General features: G+C 32.9%; 1 protein-coding gene and 2 pseudogenes across 1 annotated transcript; 2 read left to right on the top strand and 1 right to left on the bottom strand.

Moving 5' to 3' along the window:
- Positions 1-603: 603 nt before the first annotated feature.
- On the top strand, positions 604-6,390 carry LOC125198510 (annotated as a pseudogene).
- A 4,112-nt stretch (positions 6,391-10,502) lies between these two features.
- On the top strand, positions 10,503-12,552 carry LOC125198506 (annotated as a pseudogene).
- Positions 12,553-13,021: 469 nt separating this feature from the next.
- Positions 13,022-16,800, bottom strand: LOC125198513 (monosaccharide-sensing protein 2-like). Its single transcript, XM_048096830.1, has 6 exons — positions 16,486-16,800; positions 16,175-16,329; positions 15,475-16,041; positions 14,167-15,038; positions 13,827-14,014; positions 13,022-13,589 (listed from the first exon to the last, which is right to left on the bottom strand). Exons 2-6 carry the CDS (start codon positions 16,254-16,256, stop codon positions 13,145-13,147), a joined length of 2,154 nt encoding a protein of 717 aa, XP_047952787.1. The 5' UTR covers positions 16,257-16,329; positions 16,486-16,800; the 3' UTR covers positions 13,022-13,144.
- Between the last annotated feature and the right edge of the window lie 5,124 nt (positions 16,801-21,924).

The raw sequence follows: 21,924 nt of genomic DNA, 5'->3' as shown, positions 1-21,924 counted from the left end.
TGCTTCCATTCAATAGGTCGAATTAAGGGTTTGAATCATCACATGATAAATGCAAAAGCGACTATTGATCATTTAAAAGCAATACCTTTCATTGATCATAACAATAATTTTTATTCACAAAAATAATACTAGTATAGAGTAATTTTTATTCAAAATAATGATATTTTATAGTATTACAATAATAACTTTTATTAGTAAGAAGAATAACTTTTATTAGTTAAAAACATTAACTTTTACTTAGAAGAATTATAATTTTAGTCCTATATAATATATTTAAACTATTAAAGTAATAGAGTAACTTTTATAAATAAAATAGTACTCCGTAAATTATATTTTTAAGAGCAATAATTTAATTATGAGCTCTTTCGTAAAAAGTATGTATGTTTTAAAATTATTATTTAATTGATAAAGTTTATACGTTAAGTAAGTATGCAAAGAAAATAAAATCAAATTGTCGCACCATTCCATAAAATTATAATTAAGACTTAAAATACTCTAATTAAAACTATAGATCAATAAATACTATCTGATTTAATTTTCATAATCTAAGCTATCTTTCTAAAATAACATTAGGGTATATAAGTCAAAATATAAATTACACTTATGGCAAAGTGACATAAGGGTATTATGGCATAGAAACATTATGTCTCTAATCACCCTCAATATATACTCCTCATATTTAATTAGTTGATCGTCCAAACAAATAAGTATATTTAAGGCTAGTAGTCATAGCAATCATGTTTCAATCTCAATAAAACATAAAATTGAGTTTTTGTTAGTGACTGAGAGATCTCAAGCAATGGCAAGCATAGTCCCTGTACCATACGCCGTCGCCGCCGCGGTAGCGTTTTGGCAGCGGCGCTTCTGTACAGTTTTGCAACGTTCGATCCGGCGGTGTTTCCGGAGTACGAGCTGGCTCTGGCGGCGCCGAAGCGAAACAACAGGATGCTGAGCGGTTCGAGAGGATCGGAGAGGGCGAGCTGGTGTCCCCGGAGGATATTGCGCATGAACCCCAAACTGGCCTCATCTACACCGGAGGCGAGGACGGGTGGATCAGCAAGGTGGCTTTCAAGGACTCCGTTGCCGAGTCAGTGGTGGAGAAGTGGGTCAACACGGGCGGAAGGCCGCTCGGGATCGCTCACGGCTTCCACGGTGAAGTAATTGTCGCCGATGCGTTCAAGGTCACTCTATAAACTCGATTTTTCATCTCTACTAATTTATTCTCTTTATCGTTTTAATATTTATCCGTTTAATCTTTACATACTGTGTTATTGATCTTTGCATTGAAAAGAAATGTCCTAACAACTGTCACAGAAAACATATTATCTTTAATATTAAGAGTAAATTGCATTAAAAGTCCTTAAACTATTGAGCTTGCATTCTTTAAAGATACTTTAAGACTATATGTACTAGCTTAGTATCAAATTTATGTTAATACTAGTACTAGGTTTCTGTTAAATTTATGTTATACTACTAGGTTTCTGTCAAAGTACCTGATATACTAGTAATATTTGAAATTTCTTGATATATTTATATATATATTTATGCATTTATTTTTCTCAAAATATATCAAACAATGTAAACTCAAGTCTCCATTACTAATTTTTTTTAGAATTTTTAATAAATTACTACATCGTTTATGTAGTACTTCTCCGTTAAAGTAATAGAGTATTTCATTTCTGCATCTGTTTTGAAAAAATGATATTAAATAGTTAAAGTGGAGAGAAAGTAGTAAGAGAGAGATAATGTAGAGAAGAGTCTTATCTACAATATTCTCTCTTTTAATTTACTTTTTCTCCACTTTAACTATTTATAATTATTTTTTCAAAATGAGTCGCAAAATGAAATGACTCTATTATTATTATTATGGAATGGAGGGAGTATATAATATACTATTATGTTAACAAATAAAAATAATTGACATAAAATTTTATCTAGACTAGACTAGACTAACTAGCTCTAAAATATTTTCCTAGTCAACTAGAGTAGCCCTATGATAATACTAGTAGGAGTACAATATTATAATGAAACACAATTCCTCTTCACCAATTTCTTTACCTTTTTTCTTGTTTTCGTTTCCAGTCCTTAAACAAATCCGAACATGCTTTTTGCTTAATTTTGAATTTTATTCATTAAATTTTAGAACAATTATATTAATTTTTAATTATATATTATTATTTAAAAATAATACTATATTCATTTGATTACATTGATTTTATTGAAATTTAATATAAATAGAAAAAATCATCATAGCTAGTGAAGGGTGTTTTGAGAAATTTGAAGCTGAAGTAGGAGTAGTTAATTATTTAGATTTCTAATTATGATATCCCCAAATTCTTATTTTTATTTGTTTCACATAGTACTAGTATACTTATACTACGTACAAACTGATGTACTACTTCAACAAAATTTCTAAACGATTTATATTTAGTAGAGAAAAAATTATACTTGTACTATTATTTAACATATATACACTTTGAAAAAGGAAATAAAAGAAAAGAAATAAATTTAAATACTCCATATGCCAAAACCTTAAATAGTACTCTAGTATCATTCAGGTATTAAACAAAAATAAAATGCAAATCGAATACCCAAACTATTATAAAAAGTTTAAAATGTCATAGGATTACGTAAAAATGTCAATCAAGTCAGTTAGGGATATATTTTTTTCAAATAAAAAGGACGTAATATCATGTTTATAAATCGCTAACAATATATTGTTCCAATATTTTTGCATGTGCAAACTCAGAAATTACTTACGAATTATCTTAAAATTTGAAATCTTAAGTTCATCCGAATTAGTTTAAATCGAAGCTGGAATTCGAACATCTAGCAAATTTATTTAGGGTAGTGATTTAGAGACAAAATATCCCTATGGCTTTTGCCATAAATATAGTATACATTTTGACTAATATATCCTTAATAGTGTAATTATGGATAATTCTAATTTTAGGGGATTTTAATGTGAAGAATTTCAGTTAATATGGTACATTAAAGTGATGCTTGACTAACATAACCACACACGTTTTCCTTTTTATTTCTTTATATTTTTATCTGTATTTTCTTGAAAGTATATATTCAACAAAATTACAATCTTTCTACTTATTTAAAATTGTAATAATTAAAAATCAAATTTAAAAAATAAAAAGTTAAAATCAAAATTATGAAATTCTTTTAATTAAAAATGTGAACTCAATTATTATTAATGTACTATTATTTCTCAAAGTTTAGTTTATTACATGAAGAATTAAGCTAAGACTCTAGTACTATATTTAATAAAAAAGAGTAAATATTAAATATGAAGGTTTGAAATATTAAATAAATGAGCTTAAAATATGATAATTTTTTTATATAGGTTTGGACTATTTCCTTTTTCATCCGTCCCCAAAAGAATATGAACATTCCAATTTTGAAACCCTCTTCTCTCTAATGAGATGCGATCCATTCTCCGCTAACAATACTTAAAAACTTCCTCTATCTATCTCTTTCTTACTTACCAATAACTATTAAAATCCTATCGAATTCAAAGTTCATACTTTTTGTGGGCAGAGGAGTATTAACATACTATGATATACTATATCAAATTATAGTTTGTTGCATAGTACACAGTATTGAGCTAAGAATTCTAGTAGTTTATTAAATATAAAGAAAATATTAAATGGATAAGTTAAAAACATGTGAGTATTTTGTCATAAAGGTTTGACTGTGAAATCCAAAACTAAAAATTTATTAGAAATTAGTAATATTTTAAAAGTAAAGAATTAATTAAAATTATAAAATTCTTAAAATGAAATTGTTAATTCATTTAGTATTTGTATATTATACTATCAACTTTAAATTTGTTACATGTTAATGTGAATTGAGCTGAAAACTCAATCTTTTAGAAAGAAAAAGAGAAAATATAAAGTTTATAGCTTTAAATGTTAATGATGAGTTAAAAACATGTCATTTTTTTTTATCAAGATTTGACGTGCCGTTCCAAAAATTAAAAGATAAAGTAGTGAGAAAAATAGAAAAATATGTGAAGAAATTAAATAAAAATTTAGTACTGTATTAATTTTAAGCATTCAAAATTTTAACATTTTTGAATATATGTTTGATTATTTTGTCATTATTAACAAAATTGTTGACATTTTTTCTTATTTTTTGATTCTTTTATTTTTAAAGCACATGTAAAAAATTGATAAGTGAATAGTGTAAAAAATTGATATGGATCAATTAATTCAAATGTAGGTCCCAGCTAAATCGGTATATATTTCCGTTAATGAAGCACTCTTATGGAGTAGATCTTAACTAATACTCCTTGATTAGATAATTATACATGTAGCGGCAATAAGGTATATTTATAAACTATAATTTGAATAAAAAAAATTAAATACAAAATTACTAATTGCACCCTATGCAATGCCACTATGTCTCTGAAATATTTTTCATTTATTTAAATGAAATACTTACTTTATAGTCGAGAGGTTGTGATTCGTAAATGACTTGTTAATTGAGATTCGAATTCGATTGATAAATTCTGTCAACAGTTGGAATCGGTGCATTTGGATTTTGGGCCCATTTAATATCGGCCTTAAAAGATTGTGCACTCAACTCTAAAAATCCTAAAATATTCCACCAGATATTCAGCCGACGTGTATTATCATTCGGATATCTTAACAGTTGAATCTAGAAATTATCTTTAATTTCATCTCTTTAGACAAAAATTATACACTGTATTTAAAGTGATTAGTATAGCAATTTTCAAATGACTTTCCATTTGGAACGTGAATAAAATATAGTACTAATATTATCATAAGTACGTAGGAGTAATTATTTTTCTAATATAATTACGAGTTTTGAATCAATCAACTCAAAAGTTATAGTAAACGTATACTCCCTTCATCCCTAAAAATTAATTTTGGAACCAACCTGAGTTTCATGTGCAATGGGTAATATATAAGAGAAATAGAAGAAAAAGTAAATAGTGTATTGCGGAGAACGTGGTCCATTAAAAGAGAAATTTACAAAATAGACGATGACTAATTTTTTTACTAAGACCAAAAAAATGAGAGACTATTTTAATGAGACATAAAAAGTAATATAACATCAATGACATATCACATATACTTGATGCTACATGATTATCTTGTCTATATATTTAGGTGGTGTTCATTGTTTTGACAATTATAATATGATACAATACGAGATAAATAAAGATTAATTCATGAAAAAAGTTATTTGGTTGGCAAGATAATTTAAATATATATGGGCACGCATTTGCTAATTATTGCTTACTCTTTTCTTTAATTTAATTTATTTTTGTTGGAGACGGTGAATATGGTCTTACTATTCAATATCATGAACCAAACATAAATATATTTAATTATGAGATTCAATTTTTCAAATTGATATTCAATCCAAAAAAATTATGTGCATTCGTGACTGTGATTGCAGGGGCTACTAAACATAAGTAGAGATGGTGTAATACAAGTATTAACTGATGAGGCCGAAGGCCTCAAATTCAAGTTTACCGATGCAGTCGATATCGGCCCCGACGGAAAGCTCTACTTCACCGATGCCTCCTACAAATACAATGTCGATCAGGCCTTCTTAGAATTGATGGAAGGTAGACCTCACGGTAGATTCTTGAGCTATGATCCATCAACTAAAAAACAACAATTCTGTTGAAAGACCTCTACTTTGCTAATGGTGTCACCCTCTCCGCTGATCAAACTTTTGTCATTGTCTGTGAAACTGTAATGTAAGTTTCTCTCATTGCATATAGGGACGGAGCCATGAATTCAATTTAAGAGTAACAAAAATATACATTAGGAAATTTTGATGAATAAATTAAATCCGGTTTATTTTTAATGCAGGATGAGGTGCAAGAAGTACTATATTAAAGGCCCCGAGCAGGGTCGGTCGAAATGTTTGTTGATAATCTGCCCGGATTGCCCGACAACATCCGACACGATGGCGACGGCCTCTATTGGATTGCACTAGCCACGGTAATATAATATTTATTTATTTATTTTATACATGTGACATGTACTGATTAGATTTTGTACTTACTCATGCGTGTTTATTTATTGATTTGGATAGGATTCGAGTTTTCGAAGATGCTACGCAACGCCCGTGGATTAGAAAGGCGATAGCGATGCTAGACAAGTACGGATTGCGGCCTAAGACGGAGAGAAATGGAGGGACTATTGCGGTTAATTTGGAGGGAAAGCCGTTGCACATTACTACGATGCAGATGTTTCATATGCTACATGTTGCAACAAACTTAGCCACTATCTGTATTGTGGTTCTTTGATCTCACCCTACATTACTCGACTCGACTTGACTCTATTTCCGGCCACCGCCACGCCACGCCACCACCACTCTGCCATCGTGAGATCTTAAGTGGTATATATGTCATATATGTATGTTTACTTAAACTATAATGAATAATAAAGCATGTATGTTACCATGGATTTTATTTTTAAGTTCAAACTTTTAGTGGCCGTCTCAATTTAATTTCTTTATCTCACATTTATGCAACTACAAAGAATATGCTAAATAACACCAGATTAGAAGCTGCGGATGCTCAAATTTCAGGTTTATTATATAATCATTATTGTGATTTAATAATAGAATTAAGATTAAGACATTAGAATACGATTAAAACTATGGATGAGTACGAATTCAAACAGTCAAAGATGAACACGCCAATTCATGAGTGTGACATGAAGTTATTAAGGTGTGAATCAAACCCAAATTGAAGATTGAGAAACAAAGAAAGAGCGATGTACCCAATCATTTTTTTTGGAAAAGAAAACTTGAGATTAAATGAATATGGTAAAACACTAATTTCATATTTACTTCTCTCCGGTCTAAAGTTATACTGCACTTTTCTTGTAATTTAGCATATTATATTCCTGATATTAACAATAATAATATACTCAAGATCAAATTGTTTAATCTTATATGGATAGGAAGTAGTCCTTGTCGGAGAATTTAAAGACGTGGCCGACAACTTATATGTCAAGAGTCAAGTGGTACTACCGAATTATATTTTCTTTGGTACATAGTATATCAAAAAACTTTTCACATAATTAATTAGAATATTATTCCGGTACAGCTTACTTTTGATTCGTTATAATTTTATCAAAAATTTAAAATCTCAAATTTTAGATGGTGTGGAGCCAAAATTGCCTACATGCACACATCGGCGGACATAGTGTAAAGTAGATGCATACATATTGGATAGGAATATAAAGAATAGAGTAATAACCTTTAATGTTTTGAATACTTTATAGTACTAGAAATTATTTCATGTTAGAATACACATCGCTATCAACATTAAATTTGTGATTGAAATATGATATAGGATAACATTACTGTAAAGAAAATATCGTCTAAAGAGAATATAATTGATGTATATTGCAAATATAACTATTCATGCTTCTTTGAATTCTTTTTTATTTTCAAAGTTTAGTTGGGGTAATTTGTTTCTCGTTCCAATTGGTATTACACCAATTGATTTAATATAGTTGCGGTCAAGCTTCCTCCCCCTTTTCACCAATAGATTTTCCCTCTTTTATATTTCTATGATCAATAAGTGGAGCTAATATGAAAAGTCCAACATACCAATGATATATATATAAAGGGACAAAAAACTAACTAGACCAAGTTGCAAGTCAAGTCTCCATCAAATTTAAATATATAAATGACTGATTGAAGAACTTTAAGCCTGAAAGGAAAATAAATACAGCAATAAATAAAAATAAGTAGTTGAAACAGGGAGATAATTATTAAATAAAAATAAGTACTAGTTGAATAAGTCATCTAACTCCATGAAGTTGCATGGACGCAAACCAACCTTAAATAAGTAATACTAGTATAATATAATATGCCACGCGGATTCCCATTACAACTTCGTTTATTAAAAAAAAAAAAAACTAATCAAGTTAATTAGAGAATAATTATATTAATATATAATACCTACACCGAAAATTCTTCTTATCATTAGCACCAAAATTTTGTTTAGCAATATATAAGTTTATTGTCGTAGAACTGAAGATTTGACATAGAGTGAATCTCGAAACACGCCAAATTACGGAATGAGTCTTTATCATGATATATTTTGGTGCTTAATTTTTTTAAAAACAATAGAATTAGTTATTTGATTTTTGAAAGTAATGATAGTCCACAAAATAGTGCGCCTCTTACGCGCAAGAGTATATATTGCAACTTGCAAGTGGGTACAAATACTAAAAATAAATAAGAAAGACAAAAATAAGATCCAGATAGAGTAGACCAGGTCAAATGATTAGTCTCACCTAGAGGTAAATTATAAGTTTGGAGTAATTTATTTCGGCAATGATGATCTAACTCATACTCCTATTTCAAAATAAAAAAACAAAAACATCAACGTACAAATTCAAACTTTACGCATAATTGGAAATGAGATGCTAGTGCTAGCTAAGAGGGCAATATAGCCCACAGAAAATAAGATGAGGTTGGATGGATATTTACTTATTTGATTTGGAGCATGATTTGATTAAGACAATAAAGGTGAATGTCAGTATTATTATGTGGAACGTTACCATTTCAAAATGAGTGATGAGCAATAGTTTTCTATTTATTTTCATGATAATTCGAACTTTCAATTTATTGAATGAATAAGCTGCCTCATCGTTCTATTTCACGAGGATTTTTTTCAATTGTAACTTTCCTAGTAGTGCCATCTAGAAACTTAGATATAAATGTTTCTTAATTGATGAATCAAATTTAACACTATAATTTTTTTAGTAGGAGTATTATACTGCCGCCTCGCCCTCTTTTGCAAACTGTAGAAGTTCATAGCGCGCGCACGAGAAAAGTTTTATTGTATTATTTAAATTATACGTGTACAAATACAATATAATAATATAACAAGAAATAAAAAAAGGGGATACAAATTGGAATATGACCTAATCATGCCATTACTATTTTAATCCACATTTCCTATTGACTTCTTCTTTCACTCCCGTTACTGTTGCTTTCATATTAGGATTTTTTATTTTCAGTTATTTTATTTTAGTACAAATTTGTAAGGATAATCTAAAGTGTAAACTGTAAACGATTTAAGCTTAAATTAACTTAAAGATAGACGAAACCTCTGTCTTTAATGACTTCTTTCTTGTCATTTAATTTAGTGCCTCTTTCATTTTTAGTTTAATGCATTGTACACAAATATTCTTTGTGTGTGGTACAATATTAATTAATGGGAGTATTAAAACATTACACATCGCTTGTGCTTAACGCTATAATTAATATACTATTACACTTTAAACTGGCGGCTTCAATATCTATGACCATTTTGTGTTCATTTAGTCCTCTGAAAACCTTCAATATTAATGTCCATTTTATATTCACTAATTTTATTATTCCAAAAACCAAAACCTGTAGTACTATTGACACCTCTTTAATTTAACTAAAAATAAATATCATTTGTTGACTAATTCAGCATTTATACTAGTACTAAATGTAGCATTTGTTTCTAAGATTTTAATTTAATAAAGCAATTAGAACACAATTATGGTCCTCCCTATAGCGTCAACGTTGAATTTAGCTGGCGAGCTTAAAATATTCCAGAAAAAGTCAACGTGCTTTGCATTTGGTTAATCACATTAATAATTTTAATCCAACATCAATACTTTTTTTATACAAACAAAAATATTGAATTCTGACAATCAAGCTTAAATTTTGAAGTACGTAAGAATAAAAATGTTACACTATCCCAAGACCAGATCTAGATTTAATTAAGAATAATAAAACTAATTACTTAGTAATTAGCAGTAATTACATTCATAAACGACGTGCCAAAACCGAGAATTTACATAATCATATTAATAATATAATAACCGCTCAAAAAGCAAGAACAGTCCAATAAATGGGCTGTCGCTACCAACTACAGTCATACATTGCCTATTTCTTCAACCATATCTTCTAAACACGCATTTGTAGAGTATAAATTCCACGGCATATTACTTGATATTTTCCATTATTCCTTTGTGGAAAGAAAAAAGAAGAATTAGCAGCTGTTTTTGAGAAAAGAGCAGCTGATAGCTGAAGAATTGCTAGCAAAAGTGGAAGGTCTTTTCTGATTGACCTTGGATTTCCATGGCTGGTGAGTCTAGTTATGGGGATAAGGAGAGAGATCTTCAGTACACAGCAACATGGGCAGTTGCTGCTGTTTGTGCTGTCATTATACTCATCTCTATTGTCCTTGAAAAGCTCCTCCACAAAGTTGGAACGGTAAGAAAGATCCACCTCCGTTGACCTTAATGGTCTGCTTTTTAGGCCTCTGTTTTTTTTTTGCTCTGAAAAATTGTATCTTGATTTGATTATTGGGTTTTTGTGTTTCTTTCTGTTTTGGTTTGGACTTATTAGGAAATGTTTTGAGTTCTTGAGTTGATCATGCTTTTCTTGCTGTTAAAAATTGTATCTTTATTGCTTGTCTTGTTTGGCATTTGTGTTTATAGATGGCTTAATTCATGTGAATAATGGGAGTGGTGAAATTGTTTTTGCAGTGGTTAACAGATAGGCATAAGAAAGCTCTGTATGAGGCGTTGGAGAAGGTCAAAGCAGGTAGATCATCTTGTTTTCTTTTGATGCTAAGATTTGAGTTTTTATTGACTCGATTTGTTTTGCTTTGCTGCAGAGTTGATGATTCTTGGCTTCATCTCTCTAACCCTTGTATTCAGTCAATACTACATTGCTGAAATCTGCATACCTCACGCTGCTGCTGATATCATGCTTCCTTGCAAAGCAAAAGACCCTGGTGAGGAAAAAGAGGGCGTCGCAGGCTTTTGTCGTTTGATCGCCGTGTTTTAGCTGGCAAATCGTCTACTAAATGTACAGATGTAAGTTTACTTGAGTAATAATATGTGCTTCTGCTAAAACAGATAGGTCCCATAGCAATATACCTGAAACAGAATGTGTAGTGTATGAATTTGTGGCAAGTGTGAATTTCTGTGAGGTCTATGTCTCAATAAAGGCACAATCTAATTGCTTAACTAATCTTGACATTTTTAGAAGGGGCGTGTACCGCTTATGACCGTGGATGGACTGCATCAAGTTCATATTCTTATATTCTTTTTAGCTGTCTTTCATGTGAGCTACAGTGCCATCACTATGGCTCTCGGAAGACTTAAGGTACATCTCAAAGATTCGTGGCTGGAAAGGATGGGAGCAGGAGACTTCTACCCACGACTATGAGTTTTCTAATGGTATATCATTGTGTACACTCTGCTTCATTTTTCATTAACTTACATGACTAGGCACACACACTTTGTGGTTATTATCAATCTATCTGGACCACCTTTCAGATCCTTCAAGATTCAGGCTTACTCATGAGACGTCTTTTGTGAGAGCACACACTAGTTTTTGGACCCGGATACCTCTGTTTTTCTACATTGTGAGATTTAACTTCGTGTTTTTTTGTATTCTCGATTTTTCAGTGGTCACTATGCCATTGTAGCTCGCTGATGCTTACCTTTCATGTAGGGATGCTTTTTCCGACAGTTCTTTAGGTCTGTTAGCAGATCTGATTACTTGACTAATATCACTAACTAGAGAAAAAAAAATCATGTGCAGTATGAGTTTGGAATCGATTCTTGCATCCATGAGAATCTCGGACTTGTGATTATCAAGATTGGTGTAGGGTAAGTGATATTCGACGCTAGGTTTTACCTATCGTGGTTCCTAGCATTCTTGATTAATGACTTCAATTTGGTGTTGATGTTATAGGGTTTTTGTCCTATGTTTGTGTAGCTACATTACACTTCCACTATATGCCCTCATTGCTCAGGTAATCTTGATGCATTATTTTCTTGGTAAATTTCTATGCATTATATATATAGGGAGAATTTTCTAAAATGTCCAAAACTATCAAAATCTAGATGGGGTCAAGCATGAAGAAAACCATATTCGATGAGCAAACGTCTAAGGCCCTCAAGAAGTGGCACATGGCGGTGAAGAAGAAGCAGGGGCGGGGAGGAAGCACCCCTACGCGAACCTTAGGTGGGAACGCGAGCCCAACATCTTCAATGGGGTCACCGTTCCACCCTACGGGCGCGATGCTTCAGCGTTTCAAGACCACCGGTCACTCGACTCGGGGATTTGGTTATGAAGACCATGATGCATCTGATATCGAGGATCCATCCACGCCTCCACCACCGACGGCCAGCTTGATCATAAGGTCCAATGATCCTTTGGATCACGACCACGACCACGACATTGATGAGCATCATCTTGATGACGAGCATGACAGGGAATTCGCTCTGAATGGACAGGAAACGAGGAACGAAGATGATTTCTCGTTCGTGCGCCCGGCTCCCACCCAGCAGAAGTGAGGTTGGCAGAATGCTTGTTGGATTTTTACTCGAGATTTACTCTATATTTGCTTCTGTATTTAAATGTGCAAAATTTTAAAGTGGCAGGAGGCACTTGTGATTAGATATTTAGATATTTTTGTGTACATTTTAATAAATTTTGTTTATGTTCGAAATTTTAAAAAAATTTAATCACCATTTTATATTTTTGGATCTTTCAGATTTTTTTCAACTGTGATAAGTAATAATTAAATCTCTTTATAGAAGGACAACATTTCTTTAGATTGTAATTGTAGTAGTAACATATTTCTAGTTTAACCACTTGCATAGTGTACCTTCAAGAATGTTTGATTTAATTAATGCTTATTTTCCTTCGAGAATGTTTGATTTAGTTAATGCTTTGAATTTTCCTTTAAGAATGTTTGATTTAGTTAATGCTTTGAATATTTTTTCTTTATAAAAAGGAATTTGTCTCAAACATACATTTGTTTAAAAAAAAATTGATCCTTTACAATAAGTGTGTTAGCTTCTGGTCATAAACAATATGTCCTGGTCCATATTTAACATTTCTATAAAAAATTAATTGTCAATCGCGTTTTGATCCTAATCCTTTACTTATGAAAAAATATCCAGCAATTCAAACTTCACTTAACAAGCCAAAACAATTCCCAATATAATGGTAATACAACTCAAAAATTTATACCAAAATCTTTGTAAATTGTATCTAAAGAATGTAACAACTGCAGAAACTGAACATACAATGAAAAATGAAATCCAAAAGCATAACAACCACACTTTCAGTTGTTTTCACTCTCTGCATTTTGCTTCGCACCCACTGCGAAGAACTCCGTGATGACTTCGAGTGGCATCCCTTTGGTTTCCGGCACTTTGAGGTACGTGAACACCCACGCGATGCTGCAGACGACTGCGTAGATGGAGAAGACGCCTGCCAGGCCGATGGAGTTGAGCATCACGGGAAGACTGTAGGTGACGATGATGTCGCATATCCAGAATGTGAGGGCGCAGATGGCGATGCAGAGCCCACGGACGCGGGTGGGGAAGATCTCCGAGCATAGGATGTTTGGGATCGGCCCGAACCCCATCACGAAGGTGCAGAAGTAGACGATCACACTGACTGTTGAGATCACAGCGTGAGGCACTGACCCCAGATCGAGCACGTTGCCAAGAACCAGCATAATCAGCGTCACTAGAAGCACAGGCAGAGTCGAGAGGAGGAGCCATCTGCACGGGAGAAACAAACATGAAGGTGAACACGAGTGTTTGGACAATGTCACTGTCTGGGATTGAATGTGTTTCTAACAAGTTAGGTACAAGTTAGGCACATCAATCCTAACATCCTCAAAAGTAAAGAACTAAAGAAACAAACCATGTTTTACGTATTTTTGAATGACGGAACGCCTGTTTAACACGAGACAGATTCGCTAACAGTACACGTTGAGATCACGAATTTGGAATTACCTTCTGCCAGCAACATCCATGAGTCTCATTGCAACACCGATGCTAGGAAGCATCAACAGTGTAGTTAGTCCGCTGATGAGAAGAGAGGCGGATTCTGAGGTGAGGCCCAAATTTGAAAGGAGAACTCCCACACCGGCTTGTTCCAGAATTTGTGGCGTGTAGTAGAGAACTCCATTAATGCCAGAAAACTGCATAGCATCGATAAGAAAAGCAGTAGGATCAACACTAAGAAGTTTCAGGGATAATATGTCGACGGCCATCGGATTAATGGGCTATTCAGTGATAAGTAACTAAAGAAGCAACTAAAATGCAGCAGACGAAAATCAACTCGAACAATTACCTGCTGAAGAACTTGAAGTCCTACTCCAACAACAAGAGCATGCTTAACTCCGGGTTCGAAAAGATCCTTCCAGCCAGGACCTTGAGCAGCAGCTTGCGGTTTCTTGTCCGTTGCCAGACCAATTGATTGATGAGTGGTGACGTCATCAGCACGGAGAACAGAATGGCTCACTAGGGCAGCAGCATGGACTAAGTCGCCATCAGCCGGTCCTTCAGTTCCCGCTATGGAAATAACCGAACCGCGCCTGGATGCAGCAGCACCGCCCTCTTGGTGTAAGTAGATCCTCTTAAGACCTCCTGCGTTATTCTCGTCCTTCCTGTATGCTAGCTGCCAGCCACCACCGATTCCTACACTTCCGAGCTGCTCTCCGTTATTATCCTTCTCAGCATTGCTATCATGGCGGATCAAAGGACTCCTCATGTCATCGTCAGATTCGTTTCCAGAATGATCGGATCCAGCATTTTCCTCATCCCTTTCCATGTTTTCTTCATTCCAATGCTCGTGTTTAACTTGATTTTCTGGGTTTACGTTAAACATACTGCCGAAATTCGAGAAGAGCATGCTTCTCATGCTTCCCATTCCCATCTCTGGGAGCTTCTCGTGAACACTGCCAAAGAGAGTGACCATCGGATCCATAAGCATGCTCCGGTTAGCCAGACTCCCTTGACGGGAAACCATACCCAGAGTGCTCTGTCCAGCAACGGGCTTGGCGATCCAGGACTGGCCCTCTTCAGCGCCATATAATTTGATACGATCTTTCTCCACTTCATGATCTTGGTGGCCAGCAAGATCGTTATCGGGACTGATGACATATTCCTCTATGGCTGTATCACCTCCGACATCTAAACCCTCGAGTAATAAAGCCATTTCACCTGTTGACAAGAGGACAAGAGAAGAATTACATACTTAAACAAGAAAATTTTTGATAATCAGAGCATACTTATTATTCGAATGTCCAGATATTGCTACATCGAGCAACCACAAGGGTCTCACTGACCAAAGAGCTATAAACACTCGTTTAACCGCACAAGTGGTAAATTAGACACTCGACTTCTAGCATCTACTTTTATCTGTATGTTCCGATTGGACCATATTCCTCTCATAAATCCATCTAAGTTAAACATCAGGAGTTATAGATAAGGTCCACCCTAACAATCTCTATACCAGATTAGTTCAAATAGATTTGAATTCGACACCATTCAAAGCTCATACAAGATTTGATCATTTAACTTCAAATCCTATCATCAGAATTCAGAACTCATTACAAATCATAACTTAACTATACAGTACGATTGAAGAGAAATTTACCTGAGACATCTTCTCGTCCACGTAGGCCTTGCAGAACTTTCTTGGCCTCTTTCATCCTTCCTTTACTTACCAGCCACCTCGGGGATTCAGGCAGGTAAAACAATGCCAAGGCAAAATAGAACAGTGAAGGAATAGAAAGAACCCCGAGCATCATTCTCCAACTAGGCGAATCCTGCAACGACATCATAAAGACCATGCAGTATGACAAAAACATCCCAGCAGAGCCAGTAAACTGAGGGAGGGTATTCAGCAACCCCCTTATTTCTGGCGGGGCTGTCTCGGATATGTAGACGGGAACGAGAGTGACAGCGAGACCAATCCCAAAACCATCCAAGAGCCTAGCCAAAAGGAGAATGTACACATTGGGAGCCCAAAACATGACCAGTCCACTAAGGAAATAGAGAACAGATGAGATTATCAGCATTGGACGACGTCCGAGCCAGTCAGCCACTGGCCCAGAGAACGTAGTGATGACCGTTGCCCCAATCAGAGATGTTGCAACGATAAGCCCTTCGATTGTAGGCCGTGTCTCCAAATGAAACTCCCTCTTGATGTAAAGCACAGATCCTGAAAAAGAATTTGCATTTTTAAAAGATCTCATGCCACATCAATGCTAGATTCAAGATCAAGATTTAATCTTCTACTACTCCATACCTAAATTGATCTTCTTCAACATCAAAACAATGAAAAACAAACAGACCTGCAATAGTAGCATTGTCCCATCCTTGCAAGAAGTTACCAATGGCGGCAGCAATAGCTACAAAAACAGCTCCTCTCATCATTGCAAAATTCACACTCCCTCACAAGAAATCCGACTCCAGCCAAATTGACAAAGCCCCAGATTTTGCAATATCACTGTATACACAAATCAAACACACGCACAGAGATTAAAGAAAAAGCAATAGATCGTCACGTTCGCTCACATGATACAAAAATATCTTCAAAGTAGGAAGCAATGCACATCAAGAACAGATTTTCAAGCAAAATCCTTCAAAATTAAAAGGCAAATACCTCGAAATCAAAAGGGCCTGAAGGAATCCATCAACTATGTGATGATACTGCAAGAACAACGCCCCTCACGCAGCATGTAAACGGCAGCACATGCAATGCCAGTAAAGGCGCAACCTTTCCTTTATATATGTGTGTTAGGTAAAATGGTGAGAGGGAAAGAGACAGAAGAAAACTTTTAATTTAAATTGAGAGTTAATTGGGGAGCAAAGAGAGGCAATGGTGATGAATACAAGAAGTGTAGAGCTGGCAAAACGTGAGAGGAGAGAGGGAGAGAGAAGGCAGTGAGTTTGGGATCGAAAAAGAAGCGAGTTGAAATAGGGAGATGAGTGGCGATCCAAGAACGTGCAGCGCTGATCTGTTGGTGTTGGCATTGGGCTCTATTTTATTGCAATCTCTGTCTCTCTCTTGGAAAGATTCTTTGTGAGTTGGCAACAAATCTACATACCATCTCTGCCTCAGGCGTATCACCAGATTCAAATCGGTCAATTTTCAGTCTCTTTTTTAATTACTATATTTACAATTTATTTTATTAAAATTACCACATCCATTCTTTTAATAGAGATATTTAGTGTGCGGTGAATGATAAAATAACGAGATTGTTTCAATTTTGTGTATTCATCTTTCTTTATCTCTCTATTTTAATACTTACATCCACATTTTTTCTTTCTAATTAAACACTTTAACCAATAACTCCAAAAATCTCGTGTCGGCTAAGCAATGTGTCATCTTAGCCGAGACGGAGGGAGTATAACTTTTGATTACACAACAAGTAGAAGGAATTAAACATAAGATTTTTGGCTATGGAGAGCCTTGCTAGACCCAATTTTACTACTTAAACTATGTTTTATTAATACTTATATGGAGTAATTAATATAAATAGATGAGTTTTTGGATTTATTTACATGTTGTTTAGTTTTTGAAAGAGAAATTATATGTTTTTAGTTACAATTAGCACGAAGTATATGATATTCCCCCACTCATACGTATAAGTAATTTGAACTAACAATGAATGTATTCGTTAAATAAACGTCTTACTAATTGATTCAACATTGTTCTCGTATAATTAAATGGAAAATAATTCCATAACGTGGGATTCAGCAATCAATAAATGCATGTGGCCATAATATGGCTAACCATAAATAGGACTACTACTTTAGTAAATATAGATGTTTTGGATTATTAATAAATTAAATCAATTAAAACTACTTATTATATTTTCTACCGAACAGTAGTTTCTATTATTTTTTTCTTTAATTTTAAATTTCATTTGACCTGCTAGCTCGATGGTAACTTCATTGTATTTGTTGAATTTTCTTGATTATTATAGGAATTGAATAGTCTTAACGTCGTGCTCATTTGTCACAGCCAAATCACCACAAAGTTTGTTGCTAAAACGTTATATGTTGATCTCATTCCTAACTCAATCACTCGTGGAAGATAAGCTCAAAGTCACCATCCCATCCTATTTAATTTGCTAACTTGGTAATAATAAACTGTTTTATTATTTTAAATGTAATTAAAAACTTGGTGTTGATGAAGAAAACAAATAAATTTTCACCATTTGATGCCGACCACTTTTTTTTTTTTTAAATTTTAAAGAACGTACGAGGGCACAGATATTTAACAATCACAACAAATCAAGACATAGAGATATAACTTGTAACAAAACTGAAATCCAAAATCTTGCAGAGCACCCTACATTTTTCACTCTAAAAAAAAGTAAAAGTTGAATATTTTTGAGGTCTTGATTTAAAATCAGGAGAAATAGTCGAGAAAGAGTAAACAAGTCTTCTAAATGAACTGAAAATTATTTGTGAGGTCTTTAATTATTTCCTAGTATTTGTTTCGTAGTACAAAATAGTCTATTATTTTGTGGAAACTCACAAGGATTGATTTTATTCGATTTTAATAAAATATTAAATACTTATTAATTATATATAAATGTTGTACTTATTTTTTTTTCATCAGTAGATTCAGTACTGATCACAAGTGCAGTAATATCATGGCACATATTACGTGTATCAGTGATTCAAATATATACTACTCCCCCTTCCAAAAAAATAATCTTGGACGATATATATTTTAATGGTAAATTGGTAAGTAAGAGAAATGAAGACAAAAAAGTAGGTAAAAGTAAGATAGATGATGAGAAAATTAAGTAGATAATGTGAAAGAAAAAGTTTCACTTTTGAAATGGGACTATTTTTTATGGCCCGCTCAAAATGGCAAAAATAGATTATTTTTCATGCACGGAGGTAGTATATAAATAAAAATACTTTCTCTCTCTTTTCTTTTCTATATACCCTTAATTTGTCTTTTCTCAATGGCATGCTTTGTTCATTTCTAATTAGCTGTTTAATTATGATCAAATGATCAATAGATTTTATAATTCAACCGGAGATTGCGCAGATATATGAAACACGTTGATTTTATTTGTTTTATGGAGTACTTATTTATTAATTAGTTAAAGAAGAGGACTATCAAATTTATTGGGGTGAGTCGGCGAGATAAATCGATTATTTAGCTAGATAGTAAAAATCCGATATTGCTTCAAACAATATCATATACTTATTTTAAATGTAATTTCTTGTGATTAAAGGTGATGGGTGATAATTGAAAAGTTAATACAGTAACACATTAATATAATGTAGTAGTATATTTTAACGAACATTATAAAAACTTGCAATTATGGTAGAAAAATGGCATTTGATATTGATACTTTAGCCCAATAATAATTTAATTTGTATATCTTTGTACTATCATAAATATGTGTCACATCCTAATCACATGTATAAAGTATACCTACTTTCTCTGGGGAAGGGGAAGTAGTACATGGAAATTTCATGTGACAGAATCCATTTATTTTAACTTATACTATTATCGAATTTTATATAACAGCGAAGAGGAAATATATCATACTATGAAAATATCAATTTTGCACACTATTATTGGCCATGAACATCTTAGACGAATCTGTATTTTTTTATTTTCAGTAGTTGTATTTGAATTTTTGGTTTCAGGGCATTTGATTATTTATTTCATTTAGGGATGGGGAATTATCGAAAAACCGGTCTTATATTTACCGATATAATTGAATTTTCGGTGTACCGTGATTTTCGGCACTGTATGATACATTACCGAAAGATTACGGTATGATACCTTACCGAAAGATACGGTATGAATTTTCAAATATCGTGGTATACCGTTGCATACCGAAATTCAGTATATACCGTAAATTAAGGTATATATCGTAAGGGTAGTGATAAAATGCAAACTTATATATTGTACAAACTCAAAACTCCTCGACACAGCTTCAACACAGTTTCAATACAAATATCAACACAGTAAAATTTTAAGATTTTAATGTCGACACAGTATCAACATAATATCAACACAACATCAATCATTGACTACCGTTGAAATTCTGTTGACATTTTCGTGATGATGCTTTTTTATAATCTGTTGACATTTTTCAATAGTCAAGATCATAGTTTTGAGTTTGTACAATATTTAGAGTTTTCATTTGATCACATCCCTATATCGAAAAATATAAGTGTAATTATTAGTAGTTAATTAGCGTTTCATTACTAAGTGATCTCTCATTATACTTAAAATATAATTTAATTACACTAAAAATCAATCTTAAATTTACGAATTTTAAAAAAGTACGAATAACATGGAACGGAGGGAGTATAGGCTAAGCTTAAAAATGTGGATTTAAATTTAACACTACTACCTCAGTCCCACAATAAGAGTCACATTTTGCAATTTCGGTTCGTCCCATATTCTACTAACTCACTCTACTCACATTCTATTTTAAAATCAATATAAAAAGTGGACTTCATATTCCACTAATTTTTTCAATCGACAATACTATTTTTTACATTTCTTAAAATTCTTGCTCACACAAAACGTGACTCCTATTTTAGACTAATAGAGTAGTATTTAGCAAATACAAATGAAATATGTATCTTGGACTCACGCCTTCACAGTAATAATGCATTTGATATATTTATGGTCCAAATTAACTTTCAAAATTGTTTTATTAAGTATAAAAACAATTGTCCAAATTAACTTTCAAAAATGTTTTATTAAGTATATTATTATTTTTTGAGATAAATGAATATAAATATATTGGATTAATGCGAGCGAGCTGAACTCGGGGCATACATAAATAATTGGGATATTGGTCCCTAAATCGTGAGCATTTTCTACAAACTTTAAAATTAGTCGAAAATATCACAAACTTTACATTTTATTTGGATTTTTTTCCTGACAGGTAAAAATCACCATATCCGACTAATTTACATGAATTTTTTTTTATCCTACTTGATACTACAAGATCAACGTGTTTTTTATGGCTTTAACCCTACTTACCACGAACTTAAAAAGTGGTAAATATTTTATGGTTGCCCATGTAGAATTAGTTTTTCTCCAATGATATTTTATTTGAGTTGAGATGGGAAATAATAAATCAAATGTAATGTTTATGATATTTTAAATTAATTTAAAAGTTTTTAAAAAATACCAAAATTTAACCAAAATTAATGATTTAGCCTAAATAATTAAAAAATGAGCAATAAAATTCATTGTTTACTATCGAATCTTCACATTAGACATTCCCTTCTTCAAATCAAATCGAGATGTTAATTAATAATGTCGATGCGCCAATAATGAATCTGCTCTTGGATCCAGACTTGTCTTACAGTTTTGAATATTGTCGATGTTAATTAATAATTGTGAATGCCAGAAATAAAGACATTCATTTTTAAAATTGAACACATCCAAGCTTTGTACTATCAAAAGAACTTCTTTATATGCAGTTCTCCGAATACAAAAAAGCATCCTACTGTTAGGCAAAAAAAAATAGCAAGCCCACTAAATGATTATCTAAATAGCAAGCCCACTAGAGGAGTAGTGATATAGGGTAAGTGCTCATTAAGTATATAACTAAAGAACAAATCACAACTACAAGATCAAAAAAATCAAGGGCTAGTATTAACACATGTAATTTTTGAATTTGAAAGAGAAATCACTTCACCCTATCACAGATTTACTTCACTATAAGAAGGCGGGGGTATAATGGACATTTCACAAATAAAAATAGGGTTAACATTTGAATTAATTTCTCATTTGCAGAATTCATCTCCCGCCATCATTCCTCTTCCCGTCTTCTCTTCCATTCTCGAAATTTTGTCGCTGCAATCGCTGTCGTGTTCCCATCGCTGCAATCTGTCGTCAAACAGGTGGATTAAAATCAGAATTTTTTTTCAAAATGTGAGTTGTTTAACTGGTTTCTTCAACTGATTTATATTTCTCATTCCGATTTCAATCCATTTCTTTAATACAGTAAAACTCTGATTAACAAGCATTCACTGATATTTTTGAGTTTCGAAGCTTTTCGTTAAATTAAACGACTATTGTTTCATTGATTCTATT

Source organism: Salvia hispanica, unplaced genomic scaffold (assembly GCF_023119035.1).
Source record: "Salvia hispanica cultivar TCC Black 2014 unplaced genomic scaffold, UniMelb_Shisp_WGS_1.0 HiC_scaffold_156, whole genome shotgun sequence".
Classification (NCBI taxonomy): domain Eukaryota; kingdom Viridiplantae; phylum Streptophyta; class Magnoliopsida; order Lamiales; family Lamiaceae; genus Salvia; species Salvia hispanica.
This window is presented reverse-complemented; position numbering and strand designations above follow the sequence as displayed.

Coding starts and splice junctions, on each gene's coding strand:
- LOC125198513 (XM_048096830.1), bottom strand. CDS start 16,256: ATGATGAGAGGAGCTGTTTTTGTAGCTATTGCTGCCGCCATTGGTAAC. Junction 16,042..16,174: donor GGACAATGCTACTATTGCAG/GTCTGTTTGTTT, acceptor ATTCTTTTTCAG/GATCTGTGCTTTACATCAAG. Junction 13,590..13,826: donor ATGGATGTTGCTGGCAGAAG/GTAATTCCAAAT, acceptor TCTCCCGTGCAG/ATGGCTCCTCCTCTCGACTC.